We start from the raw sequence: 17,927 nt of genomic DNA, 5'->3' as shown, positions 1-17,927 counted from the left end.
GAGCCGGGCACAGCAGATGCCTCCACTGTTGTCTATGTCCCGGCGGCGGGAGCGGGGGGGGGGGGAGGGGTGTGTATTAGAGAGAGAGAGAGATCGGGGTCCTCGCCGTCCCCCAGCCCCACTGGCTCTGCAGTGCAGTGCTGACTCCTTACCTGGGCCTGACCTGCAGACCCGCTGGCCGCTGGCTCAACTTCAGCGCCCCTTGACCTGCTGCTTGGCCCTCACTCCCACCCAAGTCCCATGAGCTGCTGTGACTGCCCGGAAGGGGAGCGCTTTTCCCTCCTTTCGCTTTCTCTCAAACTAGGGGGTATCCAGATGTGCACGGAAGCCAAACCGAAGTCCCTCATTCAGGTCCACTGCGGTGGTGGCAGCCGCTGTGTCGGCCAGAAGTCCGGCATCCACAGTCTTGCTGCCCTTGTATAGCAGCTTTTCCAGACTCTTCAGATGTCCGGTGTTTTCACTGCTTAGCTGATATCTTGTACAATGATTGTCAGGCCGGCCGACTGAAAACCAAAATCCTTCGGGGAAAACTCAGAAGTTCAGAACTGAGTAAAGATGGAAAACGTTAGATGACCGGAGAGCAGATGAACTTTATGATGGAAGCAATCTGGATTTAGCACAGATGCATGTTTAATCCTGAAGGGAATAAAACTTTTCGATAAACATGAACTTCCAGACCTGTGGTTGAAGTATGGGTTAATAGACAAGGGACAATTCAGCTCTTCAAGCATAGGATCCTTCGAACTCTCTGTGAGTAATCTGACTTTTGGCACTCAGCGTGCAGAAGTGTTTTCATGTGCATAATCAGCTCATGTGAAACAGGAGGAGAAAAAAATCCATATTGCGTCCTTTCATGAGCCTCTCTTCACCCTTTTCCATGCCCCTCCCCCACTGTCTCTGTCCTTTATTTGTTTTCCTCTCCATTTTCACCTATCTCCTCCCCACAGAAGACTGTGAAACTAAAGATACCGCAGGACCTGGACCCATGTTCGGTCAACGTTAACATGTGCTGACAATTGAAGATAGAATATTGTCACTCATAAAGAAAAATAATTTTTGAACTCCGGTTTCAAATTCCTATACAGAGAATCTGATGGTCCCAACCTAAGTGGATGTTTGGACTGAACAAACTGCCCCCGTGGGTGGAGTGGGTGGAGAGCTGAGAAGCCAGGAGCTGGAAAGATCCATCAATGAAGTCTTCCAGTGAATGCATAGCCCAGCTTCATTCATTTAAAAAGTCATCATTTTCAACACTTAGCATATTAAATAGGAAAACTGATGGTATCCTGGCCATTCTGTTCATGGGTGGGGTAGGGAGCAGAAAGGGTGAATTAATAAACATACATGCAGTAATTAATAAATAATAAATGAGAAAAACTAATATTTATTTTGGAAAAGAGATTGGTTTTGGAAAACCTGTTGAAATAGATCTAGGTAGACCATTCAAATGGAGAAAAAGAAAGAAAATGCAATCAGCACAACTGGAATCTAAGAAAGGAGAAAGCACAGATTGTCAAGGCCACCAAAAAGCGAGAATATTACATACAATTCTACACCCATAAACCTGAATGTCACAAACTAAACAAAGAACTTGGAAAGTAAGAATTGACAAGGAGTGATGATCCTATAATCTAAACCCTAGGAAAGAAGGAAATGAAGAGTCTAAGTCTAGACACGTTAAATAAGTAACTGCTTTATTAAGGAGCAGGTAAACCCTCTACTCCACAAGCCTTCTAGTCTCTTTTTAAACTTCTTTAGGACACGTTTGTGGGCTTCCAATTTGAGAAATACTCTGTTGTATTGCGGAGTTGACTTTCTCACTAATAGAGTTTATGGACCTTCCCGTGAAGAAAGAGTCAATACATCTCAGTCAGAGCATCTCTTCAGGGGAGCCTGGAGCCACCATCGATCCTGGCCAGACCCTAGCAAGGTGCCCTTCGAAAGGGTCTTGTATCAGTCATGATTCTGTGTGTCTACGGGAGCAAGGACGCGTCAGCCCATCAGCACTTTTCTGCTCAAACACCAACACTGGTGATGGGCACCTCATTCACAGTTGGGTTTCTGAGATTCGGTGACCATGGCCAGCCACAGCGGATGTACCTACATGTAACCCCAGACTCTGAGACTCAGGCTGACTTCCCTGACCACCCAATTCGTACCTGTCCCTGTAGTGCACTGCTTGAGGGAAAGTCCATCCTGAGCAACCCCAGATGGCCAAGGGCTCAGAGCCTGTACAGAGCTCTCCTGACTCTCTCTGAGTTTCCATCTTCTATGTTTTCACTCTGCATCCCATCCCTGGAATAAACCCTAACGGTGAGTATAACCTGCCTCCGAATCATATGAATCCTTTTAGCCAATACCCAACACAGGACAACTAAGTAAAAATTTCAAGGAACAATATCTTATTTTGAAGCACTTTAATAATCCATTTCATTTCTTTACACACACACACAACCAAAGCTCTGCAAATTAGTAAAATTATACTCATTAAATCAATTAAGTTTCAACTAGTAAAGAGTGAACAAGAAAGCCATAGAATTCAAGATGTTTGCAATGTATGTGACCAAGAAAGTTCATGATAAACAATGAATTTCTAAAATCTGTAGTAAAAATACAGAAAGTCCACTGTGGGGGAAGGGGTCGGGGGAGGGTAGAATGCAGAAAGTCCACAACAAAAATGGGCAAGGCACTTCACAAAAGAGAATATCCAGATGGCTAATACACATATAAAAAGGTGCTTAACGTCACATATAAAAAGGTGCATAAAAAGGTCATCAGGGAACTGGAAATTAAAATTTTGGCCACTGGGTGGCCAAATTAAACTAGACAGAACAAAATCTTACAGTGAAAATGCCAAATGAGAAGGAAGATTGGAACAGCTAGAACTCTGACAGTATTCTGGTGGGAATGTAAACTGATTCAAGCACTCTGGGAAACTCTTTGGAGCTATGTGCTCAAGGCGAGCACACATACACCACATGAGCCAATGAGTCCACTCCTGGGTATATTCCCAACATAAATGCGTATTTGTATGTTGGCCAAAAGGCATATATAAGAAAAGTCATGATGTGATAGCAAAATATTCCAAACTTCCATCATAATAAAATAATTAAATGAATTGTGGTGTATTTAAACAATGGAATCAATAAATGTTAGCTATACAACGAACAATCTCCTGCTAAACACAGCGACGTGGATAAGTCTACAGACACAGCATTGAGTGAGAGAAACCTGACAGAAAGAGGGCAGGCTGTAGTTCCATCCACATGAACCTCAACAGCGGGCAAATCTAGAGTAGGATTTCTAGAAAATAGGACAGGGTTGTCTTTGGGGCAGAAGTAAAGCCTACGTGCTCACCCTCTGTGCCTCACCTGACACTCAGTCTGAAATGCTAACTGATTTGGTTTTCATTTCTTCCTACACATGTGATCCAGGACAAGAAAAAGCATTTCCTGATTGAGTCATACCATGGTGAGATTTTAAAATACTTTTGGCTAAGATATCAAGCACTTGCATTGTATCCCTTTGGGCACAGTTGGAAATCATTACACACAGGCTTGCTGTTTTGTGAATTTGCTTTCAGTTTTCTTTCTTAGTAAAATGAAAGTCATCTTTGTTTCTGTTTACAACATAACACCACTAGAATAACAACAGGCCACCTACCTGAACATGCACCATTTTCCAGACAGTGTCAATTTATGTGATCCACATAAATTAGAACTTTCAGTCTTCACAAAAAAAGTTGCATAGGCTCTCTGGGCTTATAGATGAGGTAAGAGAGATCCAGAGAAATGAAGGAACTTACCAAAGCCACCCAGCCAGGAAGTGATGAGCTCAGCTTGTGGTTCCAGAAGCTTACCCACCAGGACTGTCCCAACTTTTCATGGGCTTCAGGAAATCTTAAGACCACCTGCTGAAAGACAACTCTGTTAAAGGTAAAAAGGTTTAGCACAGAATTCAACAATGCTCTCTACAAAACTGAAACTAAGGAAGAAACCACTGTAATTCTTGACAATGAAGAAGCATCTTAGCAAAGTTTCTGATTTTCCTATGGTCTTTTGAAAGTGAAATAAAATGGGGTGCTTGGGTGGCTCAGTGGGTTAAGTGTGCAACTTGGCTCTGGTCCTGATCTTATGGTTGGTGAGTTCGAGCCCCAAGTCAGGCTCTGTGCTGACAGCTGGGAGCCTGGAGCCTGCTTCGGATTCTGTGTCTCCCTCTCTCTCTGCCCCTCTCCCTCTCACAAAAATAAGTAAACATTTAAAAAAATAAAATATAAATGGGGTGCCTGGGTGGCTCAGTCCATTAAGCATCCTACTTTGGCTCAGGTCATGATGTTGAGATCCATGGGTGTGAGCCCTACATCGGGCTCAGTGCTGACAGCTCAGAGCCTGGAGTCTGCTTCAAATTCTGTGGGCCCCCCCATCTCTCTGCTCCTCCCCCACTTGTGCTCTGTCTGTCTCTCAAAAATAAAATAAAACATTTAAAAAAAATTTTTTAAAAAGCAATGGGGTGTCTGGCTGGCTCAGTTGGAGGAGTGAATGCCTCTTGACCTCAGCATCGTGGGTTCGAGGCTCATGTTGGGTGCAGAGGTAACTAAAAATTAAAAAAATCTTCAAATAAATAAGTATGCAGGAAAGTATAAGTGTCTGTTTTTCAACACTGCAAACACAGACAGTAAAGATGGGAATCTAAAGGTGAATTAAAGATCAATGTTTTATGTGCCTGTGCATTTTGACTGTGATCTGCAAGGTGCCCCAAGGCTAAAGGATTCTGACCTCGCTCTGCACAGGTCAGGCATACCTTTCATCCTTTGGCTTTCACAACAAACTCCTGCTGGGGGCCCCGGGCAGGAGGGCTGGCGGAACCCTGAGGCTGTGTCATGCACGAGTGACATGACTTCTGGAGAAGTGGCTGTATGTCTATCCAGGCTGCGGCTCTCTGCTGGGGGGAGAGGCAGACAGAGAGCAAGATCCTGATCTGCACCTGGTTCATTCTAAGGCTCGCAGTGACCTCCAAGCCAGGGGAAAGGTGAGGCCAAGAGAGGCAGATGCCGGCGGGAGCAAGCCTCCGGCTTGGCCCTGTTCCAACTTTCATTTTCACGAAGAGGAAACTCGAAATTTGAGCTCAGCTGAGAGCTAGTCGGTCAGAGGTGTGCCCGTCCGGCCCCATGTGACAGGTCGCCCCTGGCACATATAAGTCTTATCTCCAGGCAGCCGGGCAGCTTCAGGGCACCCAGTCACCATGTGGATGCTCCTGCCCTCCACTTTGGCTGGAAAGCTTCTGAGAGCTTTCAGGAAGCCCCTGAGCTCTCTCTGGGACAGCCTGGTCCCCTGGGTCCTCTGGCTCAGGGCCACGCTCTGGCTGGCAAAGAGTGACAGCGCCCGGCCACTGCGGGCTGGCCGGAGGAGACCTCAGAAGTGCACAGGGGACAATGGGGAGGGTCCGGACCAGGTCATCCCCATAAGCGTCAACTACCATTTCACCCGACAGTGCAACTATAAGTGTGGCTTCTGCTTCCACACGGCCAAGACGTCCTTCGTGCTGCCCCTGGATGAGGCCAAGCGTGGGCTGCGGCTGATGCGGGAAGCGGGTGAGTCCCGGTCCCGGGAGGGGGCCAGGGCATGGCCGCTGGCTTGGGGGTGGGTGCGCAGGTGGCAGAGCTCCTGCAGAATGTGAGACGCTTCCCGTCCTGTCCTGCGAGGGAGAGTCAGGGTGAGTTGGGGTGGATGCCTGGGCCTTGGGAACCCGCTGGCATAGCCAGTAGGGGATGCAAAGCCATCCCTCTGTGGGAGCAGAGGTCCGTGCACCTGCCGGCCTCCTAGCAACCCCCCACCCCCAAGTTTGCCAAGAAGCAGGTTGGAAAAGTTCTGGTACTTTCTGAGTTTGTCCAAAGTACCAATGGAGTGGGGCTTTCCAGAAACAGTTAATGGGGAAAGTTGAAAACAAAGCCAAAAACTTTGACTTAGGAGCTACAATGTTCTGGTCTCTTATTTCGAATTATGTGTGTATCTTCTCCTGTGAAACCTTAAAGAAACTATTTATGGTACAAATATGGCAATGGCTTTGTTCTCAAGACTGGCTTCACCACAGTAATGACCTGCAGGCATCTCAGCGAAGGCCCTGCATGTATAGAATTCTGAAGCAACCTCTTCCACTCCAGACCTGTCCTCCCTTCTCACCGGATCCTCCTGTCTGTCCTGGAGGGCCTGGGACACCCGGGCCTCAAGCAACCTTTGTGGCTGGTCGTTTTTACAGAAGTATAACACGCCTACACAAAGTTGCACAAATCCCGAGGGTACTGGGGTGAATAAGCAGCAGAACACCCCAGCACCCAGAAACGGCCGCCTTCCGTCCCTGCCCCGCCCCCCGCAAGGGTGCCCATGAGTTCACCTTCTAACAGACAGATGACGTTTGCCTGATTTTGCACTTTATATAATGGAATTATACAGTTTGCGCTGAGTTGGAGCTGACTTTTTTTGTTCCCTGTGACGTTTGCTCAACCATCCACAGCCATTCAGCCACGCAGAGACCCACCTCTCTGCTGCCGGTGGGTCTAGCTCAGGGTCTCTCCGCTTCTCAGCTGGATTGCGGCAGTTCTTAGAATTGTCCCCGCTGTCCCCAGGGGGACCTGGACATCCTCTACCAAGGCCCTGAGTGCCCTGTGCTCCTGGCACGTCATGTTATACTCATCCCTGCCCCCCTGCATGAATGAGGCTTGTGTGTGTCTCCCTCTTTCTCTGCCCCTCCCTAACTTGCTTAGAGTCATTTAGAAACATATAAGTCGTATGGTTTTAATCGTTTTCAAAACACTTTTCTAAACTGAGGGAGTACACAAGAAAGGAAAGGGCAGGAATTTGGGGACAAGGGACAAGGGGCATCCCGCAGACCAAGGACAGAAGGGCAGCATGGGGGCTGCCTCGGCCTGAGAATGTCCCAAGAAAGACCGTTCTGGATGGGCTGGGGGAGGTCGTGCGCACATCTCTGCGCTGCGTCGTCACCCCCTTTGCCTCCTAAGCAAGTCCCTCATCGGTGTAACTGAGTCCCTATTAAGATGCGTCTGCGTTAAATAGGGCCACTGTCAGGCCCTGGGCTATGTATCCGTTGGTATCCGTTGGTCCCTGCACCCCGTGGAAAACGCGGGGAGCCAGGCTTGGAGGGGAGGGGGAGATAATCATTTTGGTTTTGTTACATTGAGAAGACAGCACTTCTGTCATTAAAATACCAAAGGGTGCTTGTGCAGTGGGAGGAAAAATAACACAGAAGACAAGACTTAGGGTCCGCCTCTCACAGGGATGGAGAAGATAAACTTCTCAGGGGGAGAGCCGTTCATTCAGGACCGAGGCAATTACCTGGGTGAGCTGGTGAGGTTTTGCAAAGAGGAGCTACGGCTGTCCTGCGTGAGCATCGTGAGCAACGGAAGCCTGATCCAGGAGCGCTGGTTCAAGACCTACGGTGAGCTTCCTGGCGTCAGTGCCGGGTCCCTCCATCCCGGGCCTTAGGCCAGGCCGGCTGCAGGGAAGGTGGGGGCGGGCCAGGGAGGACCACCCAGCCTCTAATATCTCCACAGGCCCGGAGCTCGGTAGAGGCTTTCACGCTAGGGCTCTAAGGAAACAACTGTGGCAAGACAGATAACAGAAAACATTAGTAACCGTGACCCTTGTGTGCACCCCAATTTAGCAGGTATCGGGGCCTACGGCTCTAGCTTAGCCCCTAGCAGGGGTCAGGGACACGATTCTGCAAACCCACCTTATTGATTGCTGCTACTGTTTAATTTTCAAATGCCGAAGGAACTACCATTTGATTAGTCTCATGCATGAAGCCCTTGGCCTGCAACAGTCCTTCCCTCCTTGGGCTACACGTGTGGCTGTTGAAGACATTTAAGTAAACTATCTGTGTAGGGGACTGAATCCCAGACTACTGATGTCAGAAGACCGAGGTGCGTGGACAGACAAACCCAAGGGGCCAGGATGGCGAGCCTGGACCCTAAGACCTGGAGGTCCCTCACGGCTGAGTGTCCATAGATGGAATATCCCTCGAGCAGAAGCCAGAACTGAGGGAGCCCCGGAAAATATTAGCTGTTGTTACTACTATCATTTTAGGAGACAGTTATTACCTAACTCTTACAACACAGTGTTCTGTTCTCGCTTCGTGTGAGCACAGTGAGCTTTGTGGTCACTGAGAAAGTGGTTGCATTTGTTCTCTGCTGGGCTGTTTGCAGAAAGTCTCTGACCAGATACCCCTTCTGAGATGTAAAGAAATGGACGGGGGCGGGGGAGGTGAGGAAGGTGGCGGATGTGGGTGGTGTAGCCCACGTGACGGAGGTTAAACAGGAAGACAAGATTCAAAAGTTCCAGGAAAGTGAATCAGGGAAGACCCTGAGACAGTGTGTTAGAACCAAAAATGTCCGTGAAGGGAATCACTTAGTGAATCGGGGTCAGAAGCATCAAAGGAAACTCTGGGAACCAGATTCGGAGAGCTAGTAGAAGCTTAGGGGACAGTGTGAGCAGAGGCTAATCGGTCAGGCTTACTGGTCTGTCCTAAGCAATGTTCTCCCTCCAAGGCCAGCTCTGTGTGGGTGCCATGTGGTGTGGGGAGCAAGCCCCGAGGGGTAGCTGCACTCCAGGGCCAGCAGCCCAAATGCTTGTGTGGGAGAGGCGGTGTGAATTCGTGGATCGGGAAGTGCATGAGAAAGACAGACTCCAGCCGTGGGGAGATGATAAGAAAGCGCGAGGCTGTGCAGAGTGGGAAACCCCACGTCCTGTGCATCGTGGTCGTGCAGCCTGCCAGTTAGCCATGAACTTGCATTGGCGTCTATCCTACACGGGATTTAGGGCTCCTGTTGCCATGTTCTGAGACTCTTAAAGATACTTGAGAAATCCAACATTCTCTGTTAAATCTCCCAATTCAATATTTGCAAATAATTTGGAATGTTTTGAGATGCCATGAGGAGCAGCAGTGGTGTTTATGTATAACGCGGTGCTCAGGAGACTCCGTGGCCACTCGTCCTCACAGCTAAGGTTCATCAGAGCAAAGGACAGAGCACGGAAGTAGCAGCAGATGGGTCACTGGCGTCCAGAGAGGTCAGACGCGGGTTCAGGAGCGTTTCCCCTCCAGGACACACAGGATGTCCTTCCTCTCTAGCAGAGAACTTTAGGCACATGTTGGAATGTTTTTGCCTTGGAATGCTCATTTGAGTCTTGGAGTCTGAGACTTTTTTTATGCAGGGCTGGTCACGTAGGCACCTACTGTCACCCAACCATCCACGGCAACTGAAACTCAGGACTCCCAGCAAGGAAACCAGATGTATATCACGAATCTTGCATAGCAATCTCAACAACCCCTGATGAGCTGATTGAACATGTCCTATTGCTCAAGACATACATATACCAGCAATGGGAGACATCTAGAACGTGCTAGCAACCCTCCCTGCAGGGACTGGCCAAGACTCCATCATGGCTCCAGGCTCCCCTGAAGCCTTACGAGAACTGAGCACAGAGGGCAGCTCTGTCAGCTCTGTCTTCATCAGGGCGCCTACAGGCAAATCTGAGAGCAGGAGGAGGGGGCATCAGGATCCTAGAGCAGAAGCAGGAGAGGTGACAGAAAAAGCAATTGACGGAGATTCTTAGCTGACTTGGAAACCAGCGGGTATGACTGATAGGTCTCTACTTTAGTTGTGAACTTTGTTTTTTTTGGGTTAGAGCCTACTCCCTCAGATAATTCTTTTCCTCAATATGATAAGCCATTGGGAATTGATCTGAGGTCAATTTCTAGAACATTTTGAGTTGCTTTATTTTTTTTAAGTTTATGTATTTTGAGACAGGCAAAGACAGCATAAGAGAGGGAAGGGGCAGAGAGAGAGGGAGAATCCCAGGTACTAACAGTGCAGAGCCCAACACAGGGCTCGAGCCCACGAACCATGAGATTGTGTGACCTGAGCAGAAATCAAGAGTCAGGTGCTTAAGCGACTGAGCTACCCAGGTGCCCCATTTTGAGTTGTTTTCAATAACTGTCAGTCAGTTATGCTGGTTCTAGTTTGTGCTGGATACTTTGAGCCTGTAAAATAAGTAAAAGACAAGTGCTTATCCTTGGAGAAACGAAAGACTAGTTAGACTACAATGGAGCTAAGTTAGTTAACAGATCGGAAACTCGTGGTTCAGAATTCAGAAGGGCCATTTGGGTCAGTTTCCAGTTTGTATAGACAAGTGGAGGGCGTACGTGTGGAGAGCATGTTAGCCCCCACACTGCACTTAAAATTTATCCCCCGATTAGAAAATCAGGTAATAGTTGCATAGAGACTTTTGGAACCCCTAGTTTCTATAATTAGGGGGTAGTTTTAAGAATCAACTTTGCAATTAATTCTGCAAGTCACAATAATGAGGAAATGTGAATTTCCACTGTGAAGGTGTGGCCCAGAGAAGGAGAGGGCGGTAGATGTCTGGGGTTGGGGCACTTGGGTGGCTCAGCGTCGGATCTAGCTCAGGCTTAGCATCTGGCTCTTGATGTCAGGCTCAGGTCACGATCTCACGGTCCATGGGAATGAGCCCTGTGTTGGGCCCTGTGCTGACAATGCAGAGCCTGCATGGGTTTCCCTCTCTCTCTCTGCGACTTCCCTGCTCACACTTCCTCTCTCTCAAGATAAAAAAAGTAAACTTTAGTTTTTAAAGTTTTTTTAAGTTTATTCATTTTGAGAGAGAGAGAGCAAGTGGGACAAGAGGCAGAGGTGGGGGGAGAGAGAGAGAGAGAGAGAGAGAGAGAGAGAGAGAGAGAATCTCAACTAGGTTCCACACTGTCAGTGCAGAGCCTGACTCAGGGCTCAAACTCACAAACCGTGAGATCATGGCTTGAGCTTAAATCAAGAGCCAGAGGTTTAACTGACTAAGCCACTTAGGCGCCCCAGAGAAAATACGCTTTAAGAAATGAGACCTTAGATACAAACAAGAGAGGTTTTCTCATAAAGACATCTAAGTGGCCTCGAAGGTTTGGTCCTTGATGGAAAAGCTTCAAGATGCTCATTGTCGCGCAGGTGAGTACCTGGACATCCTTGCCATCTCCTGTGACAGCTTTGATGAGCAAGTCAACGTCCTCATCGGTCGGAGTCAAGGAAAGAAGAACCACGTGGAGAAGCTTCAAAAACTGAGGGTGTGGTGTAGAGACTACAGGGTGGGCTTCAAAATCAATTCTGTCATCAATCGCTTCAACGTGGATGAGGACATGAGGGAGCAGATCAAAGCCCTTAATCCTGTGCGCTGGAAGGTGAGTGTCGCGTCCGTGTCGCATTTGCTGGGTGTAATTCAGAGAATGTTTGGGAGACGCTTGTGTCGGTGAAGCTCCAAATGTTAAGGTTAGAGAGAACTCCGGACTGATGGAGCCAGCCAGGCTCCGGGTCCTAAAGCCTTCTTCTACCCCGTTAAACTGTAGACTGCTTACATTCTCTTTGCCTCAACGTCCCCTTCTAAAAACTGGAATTGATTCCCTTCTGGAATATTGGAAGGATAAGGTCAAAAGATACATTCAATGCTTGGAGGTATTCTAAAGAATAGATCCATAGAGGGGCACCTGGGGGGCTCAGTTGGTTAAGCCTCTAACCTGATCTCTGCTCAGGTCATGATCCCACAGTTCCTGAGATCGAGCCCTGAACTGGGCTCTGAGCTGGCAGCCCGGAGCCTGCCTGGGATTCTCTCTCTCCCTCTCTCTTTGCCCCTCCCTTGCTCCTTCCCTCGCTCTCAAAATAAATATACATTAAAAAAATAAGGACTATATCCATAGGATACCTAACCTATATTTATTTATTAAATATAATAATGCTGGATCTCTTCTTAAACTCCTGGCTTATTCCCAAATGGATATATGTTTTTCATAAATTCTGTTAATATATTATTCATTGTATTATTAGGAGATATTGGGGTAACACTAGCCCCAAGTTGTAGCAAAGCTTATTCTCCACGATCTGTGCTTTCGTGCCTCCACCAGCTGCTAAGGAGCCTAAAGTCCGATTCAAGGGGTATTGACAGCACCCGCCACGTCCAGACACTTGCAGATCACAGTAAATTAAACTTTCCTGCCCCTGGCGGTCCTCAGAATCAACCCAGGGGACTGTGTGAGCCACCACTTCTTGGTCCTCCACCCCATGCCCGGAAAGAACTGGAGAAAAGCCAAGAAAGAGGGACAGTGGCAGGAACGGAGGTGGAGGTCCAGTAAGCGGGACCAGAGCCCGGGCTCCGAGCTCTTCGATTTTCCTTCTAGAACCTCCTGCCGGTCACTCCCCCTCCCCTGATCCCCAGTTTCTGTTCCTCTTCCGTCTTCCTCATTATTCTCTGTCAAGCTTCTCTCTCTCCCTATATGTATGTATGTGTGTATGTGTAAACACACACACACACACACACACACACACACACACACATAATTCTTCTGTGGCGTCTGCATGCCGATTCACATCAGAATCGCCTTTTCAAAATCCTGAGTTTTCTGGAGGGAGCAGATTAGCTACTGTCTGTTTGGAAAGCAGCTTTGGCATCAGATCACCAGCGTCTGCCGGCTGCAAATTGATGAAACTCAGTGCCCCTGGGTCAGGTGCCTGGACCCCCAAGGCCGCCTCCTCCAGAGGGATGGGGGATGGGGGGTCTGGGCTCACAGGCCGTGTGTGCAGCACACCACACTGAACACGTGTGGGAGGGAAGGCCCCTCAATGTTGGTCCCAGCGGGGTCTGCCGTCACCTGAGGGCTTGCTCTGGGGACAAAAGAGCAGGCGACACCCGGCCTTCCCCACCCAATCCCAGCACCATCGCCCCTCACCCCATTTTGCTTCTCAAGCCCCAGTGAAGTTGGTGGATTCTAGAACCAAAGTCACCAGGGCACAAGCCCCCACCTGCTGTTCACACCAGCTCGGGATTCGCACCCGCGTGGAGACTGCCTCCCGCCTCCTCTCCCTCCTCACCCTGCGCCTGGGCTGGGGATGGGTGCCGTGGCACAGACGCCAGGGGGTCCCCTCCCTGGAAGCTCCTGAGCAAGATGGCCGAGAGCAAATACTAGAACCACTGGGTGAGCAAGGCCGCGGGACAGACCTGAAAGGACTGCGGAGCAGAGAAGGCAGGTGGGGACGGAGGGAGCCAAGAAGCCGATGCTTAGGGCTTTGAAGTTAATTCTGAGCTGACGAACATGTTAACTAAAGGCTGTGGATAATCCCCCCTTTTTTACACGAAGACGCTGTAGCCCAGGGCCTGTGCCAGGTCTGTGTTCGGTCAGCTGCCGCCTGTCGCCACCCTGCTCGGTCCCTGGGACGTTTTTCCTTCTCAGATGACGGTATTCCTTGTGATGGAAGAATACTTCTCGCACACTCACTGTCACACACACTCACTCTCTCACATACACACACTCACACTCACTGTCACACACACACTCTCACACACACACTCACTCTCTCACATACTCACACACACGAACCCACACGAACACACTCACATAGACTTGCACACTCACAAGTGCACACATTCACACGCGCACGCACACTCACACACTAACACACACGCATGCACCTAACCACACACTAACTCACACATGCGTGCAGCTAACACACACATGCACACTCTACTTCCTTAAAAGAATGTTAAGAGGCTATTGGAGGCTTTGGAAAGCATCCTTGCACAGTTACTGAAAACAGCCCCAGACCGTCTCCGGGCCTTAGTGAAGGATATTGGAAGTCAGGAGAGACAACGTTTTGAAAACACTACTTCTGGGTTGATCACAAACGATTTGTCTGTTCTCCTGAAGCTGTGTGCCCCTGAGGTCCTTGCCCCCTGCTCTCTAGTCGGAGGCTCCTCCTGGCTCACAGGGGATGCAGCCGGGTCTGGGGAGGGGAGGGGGGCGGCGGAGACTCCGCCCAGCAAGCACCTCCTGTCTTCCAGGTCTTCCAGTGCCTCCTCATCGAGGGGGAGAACACCGGAGAAAACGCCCTGAGGGAGGCGCAGCGATTCCTCATCAGCGACGAGGAATTTCAGGGATTCTTAGACCGCCACAAAGAGGTGTCCTGCCTGGTGCCCGAGTCCAACAAGAAGGTATCCTGGAGCGACACTGCTCCATCTTGAGATGGCTTCAACCAGGGACCTCTCGCGCTCGTGTTCCCTTGGAGGGCTTAGCCAGGAGGGGGGAGGGTGCAGTCGGGGGCTGGGGCCCGCCGCCAGCCCTGCACCTGCCAGCCTCGGGGCCTCTGGAAGCCCTGCAGGTTCCCTTCCCCTGCCCCTGCCCTCGGACTCTGCGTCAGCCCACCGTTCCCGCAGAGGGAGCTGTTCCAAGGGCGCAGCCCTGAGGGAGCAGGTGTAGCTTCCTCTAGGAGAACGGGACAGAAGGTGTGACTAGTGACATGTGATGAAAGCAACATTAAAATCCCAGGCAGGCCCCCAGCGTTAGAGCGTTCTACACTGAACACAGGGAAATTCCATGCCCGGTGGAAATAGCCACAGGGCATCCTGAGTGAAGAAGTCTCTCCTACAGCTTGAGGAGACGGGGAAGTGAGTCCAGGAATTCATCCTCAGAGATGCTCTCAGACTTTCCTTAGGGGATCCCCTCATTAGGGGCAGAGCCAAAGACACTCAAGTGGGGTAAGAAATGTAGACTCCAGAAGCAATAAAACACCAACGTGCAAACACCATAAGACCGTTGAGCACACATACTGAAAAATGGACTTGAGACTAAATTTGTATTTAATTTCTCCTTTGCAGATGAAAGACTCCTACCTTATTCTGGATGAGTATGTAAGTATTTCTAATGAATTCTGAAATTTAAAAGCTCAGACTTTCTCCCGCAGGGCGATGGGTACTTAGATGTCACATAGAAAGTGACAATGCATGTCCTGTTGTCTTGGGCTGGGGGTTCTCACCCAGGGTGCCCTGGAGGAAGGTCATGTGACACTTCACATCACGTTAGTCCCTCTCTGCTGCCAGCTTGTCCCTAATAAACCTTGGCTTTGACAAGGTTACATTTCCTCTGGGAAAGCCACACATGTTAATGCTGCCCCTCTGCCTTCCAAGGAAAAAGGAAAATGTGCCCTTTCTCAAATTTGGAAAACAAATAACATTTTTCTTTCCTTTGTACTTTTTTTTGGCTAGATTCATAAATTGTTGCCAGTATTTCTTTCTAGTCCAGGACAAACAAGTCCATTCAAAGACCTGTTTCTAGGAAATGAGCTCCAGGGGCGCCTGGATGGCTCAGTTGGTTAGTGTCCACTTCGGCTCAGGTCATGATCTCAGGATTCGTGGGTTTGAGCCCCGCGTTAGGCTCTGTGCTGATAGTTCAGAGCCTGGAGCTGCTTCAGATTCTGTCTCCCTCTCGGCCCCTCGACCACCCATGCTCACGAGCGTGCCCTCGCTCTCTCTCTCTCTCTCTCTCTCTCAAAAATAAATTTAAAAAAAATTAAAGAAAAAGAAATGAGCTCCAACAAGAGTGATCGTTTTGACATATGCATGGGATTGGGTGTGTTGAGAAGTGCCCATTCTGGCTTTTGGTATTTTATGATTTTCAAATTCATCAGTGATGCTCCACAGTCATTTCACTGTTTGCCAATATGAGCTTTGTTTACGGAGCACAAGGGGGAAAGGCAATGATGCCGAGGTTCGGGGGTAATGGGTTCAAGGTGGAGAGGAAAAGGCACACAGAATGTATTTCTATTTCCGGAGCATCCGATGACCCGCTGGGGATTCGGACCAGAGCTCCGTGCCCCCACACCAGTGGAACCAAAATTTGCTTTTGCTAACTTAAGAGCATGTTGATTCGTCAAGTATTCCCGTAGGTTGCTCCCTGACACGATGGATCCAAAGCAGTGTGAGGACCTCATTCCTGCCTGGTAGGGGTTTAATTTAGGATGAAAGCCAAGACCCTTAAGAGGACATGCAAGACTCTTGAGAGGCTGGCGTCCGTCTGCCATGTGGTTTCTCTCTTATCCCTCTCTCTCCCTTTCTCAAAAGAAATCTTCATTAAGTTTACACCGTGTATCTCCCGGAACAGTTTTCATTCCATGTGCATGTCGTCTACATGCAATTTCTGAAACACACTGCTGTTTCCTACTTCTGTGCATTTATAACAGAATTGCTACATTTTTTTAAGTTTATTCCTTTGTTTTGAGAGAGAAGGAGTCAGCACGAGTGGGGGAGGGGCAGAGAGAGAGGAGGGGGAGAGAGAGAGTCCCAAGCAGGTTCTGTGCTGTCCCTGTAGAGCCCAACGGAGCTCACACCCGTAGAACTGAGATCATGACCTGCACCCAGGCCAAGGATCTGGACGCTTGAGCGACTGAGCCTCCCAGGTGCCCCCCCCCACCTTACAATTTCTAAATGTTACCTCCCCCAGCCCATGGAGGGGCATGTGGGGTACATGCGATTTGGTTTATCATGTGCTCAATTGATCCAATACATTTCTGTTGGTTAAAGTGAGTCCTTGAGTAGAGAGACTGTTCTTGGAGGTCAGCACCCTCAGTGCAGTGTCTGGCCAGCAGCTTTCACTAAATATTTGTCGAGATGGCTCCAGTGCCAACCATCATTCTGGATTAAGCCCCAACACTGAGTGTTTCACAGAATCCGTTATACAAAACTATCCCCTTTCTGTTGTGAATTTTCTAGATGCGCTTCCTGAATTGTAAAAACGGGCGGAAGGAACCTTCCAAGTCCATCCTGGATGTTGGAGTAGAAGAAGCCATAAAATTCAGTGGGTTTGATGAAAAGATGTTTCTAAAGCGAGGAGGCAAGTATCTGTGGAGCAAGGCGGACCTGCATCTGGACTGGTAGGCCTGGGCGAGGGCAGGCCTCCACCGGCGAGGGGACGCCCGCTCGGCCCGAGGTGTGCGGCCACGCTCAGCGGCCCTTCCCCCAATCCCACGTTCTGTTGCACCTGCCGTCTGTATCTCCGCAGTAACCCAACATGTCATCACCTGGGTCATTGTAATCACCAATAATGCAAAGCCATCAACTTTAGTTAATTAGCTTATTTAGGATTTAAGTTTTTGAACCGCATTTACTATGACTCCCGTGTTCCCAGTTTCGAAGCTATTTATTCAGACCTTCATTTGATAGAGTTGATTTTTTTTCTGTTAAATATTGAGATGCCAATTTTCACATCCAGAACAATTACAGAATCCCTCCCCCAGTTAGTGTGCCGACGATAACTCTTTCCTTTCTGCCTTTATACCATTGTGGTCGTGCACTTTTTAACCCGGAAGTCTGGAAATAGCAGATGCTTTCAAAGAGCAGGACATGATCTCATTGGGGTTCAGGAAGCACCTAGAAGGAGGCCGCTCATCGGCCCGCCGGCTGCGCAGCCCCCGCCGGCTACTCGGTGAATGTCGGTCATCTCTGCTGCTCCCCTTTCTCTTCCAGGAGTCTCAGGGAACCCAACACATACTTTACATTTCATGACAAAGGTGACATGGGGCCAGGGTTTGGGTTGCTGTATGCACCTGTCATCAAGCCACACCGCAGCAACATGTGAGTTCATGTGGATGGACCGTTGTCCCTACACGCTGGCAGGTGACGTGACAGCGTACTAGACCAGCCTGGTCTGTGGGGACAAAGCTCTGGGAAGGTGTCTAGGAAAGGATGAATGGAAGCATCTAGAATGTACCTGGATTTTACATAAATGAAGCCATGGCACAATATAACATTTCTCAACTAACTCTGAGTCACTTTAAATGAGGACATAATCTGGTTTAAAAAATCTGGGTGAAGTGTAGAAGACTTCCTTTTCTAGCTTCTTTGGGAAAATGTCACTTGAACGGAGTCCGGGGGGAAAATCCTCTCCTGGTGGAAATATCACACACAGTTCGTTTATGTAATTTAGACAGTATCTCACTGCTAGGAAAACAATTTCCTATCATTGTTCCAAAAAAGCAAAATCATGGAAAATTTTTCTGCCCAAGCCTAGAGAAATTGTACCCAGCGGCCATGCCA

The 17,927-nt window shown here is 49.0% G+C and overlaps 1 protein-coding gene across 2 annotated transcripts; it reads left to right on the top strand.

Annotated features, from left to right (window-relative positions):
- The first annotated feature begins 5,034 nt into the window (after positions 1-5,034).
- Positions 5,035-17,652, top strand: RSAD2 (radical S-adenosyl methionine domain containing 2). 2 transcript variants are annotated; one of them, XM_029938353.1, is made up of 6 exons: positions 5,038-5,590; positions 7,291-7,452; positions 11,024-11,253; positions 13,902-14,051; positions 14,715-14,747; positions 16,605-17,652. In XM_029938353.1, exons 1-6 carry the CDS (start codon positions 5,242-5,244, stop codon positions 16,767-16,769), a joined length of 1,089 nt encoding a protein of 362 aa, XP_029794213.1. In that variant the 5' UTR covers positions 5,038-5,241; the 3' UTR covers positions 16,770-17,652. The 2 variants fall into 2 exon arrangements, with proteins under 2 accessions (XP_029794214.1, XP_029794213.1); XM_029938354.1 differs by lacking the exon at positions 7,291-7,452 and having other exon boundaries at positions 5,035-5,590.
- The last annotated feature ends 275 nt before the right edge of the window (positions 17,653-17,927 follow it).

Source organism: Suricata suricatta, chromosome 4, assembly GCF_006229205.1.
Source record: "Suricata suricatta isolate VVHF042 chromosome 4, meerkat_22Aug2017_6uvM2_HiC, whole genome shotgun sequence".
NCBI classification, from domain to species: Eukaryota; Metazoa; Chordata; class Mammalia; order Carnivora; family Herpestidae; genus Suricata; species Suricata suricatta.
Note: the sequence above shows the minus strand (reverse complement) of the source record. Positions and strands in the feature narration are given on the sequence as shown.

Excerpts from the sequence above, each read along its gene's own strand:
- RSAD2 (XM_029938353.1), top strand. The coding sequence starts at position 5,242 with ATGTGGATGCTCCTGCCCTCCACTTTGGCTGGAAAGCTTCTGAGAGCT. Across the intron at positions 5,591-7,290 it reads GCGGCTGATGCGGGAAGCGG|GGATGGAGAAGATAAACTTC; the intron begins GTGAGTCCCGGT and ends CGCCTCTCACAG. Across the intron at positions 14,748-16,604 it reads ACCTTATTCTGGATGAGTAT|ATGCGCTTCCTGAATTGTAA; the intron begins GTAAGTATTTCT and ends TGAATTTTCTAG.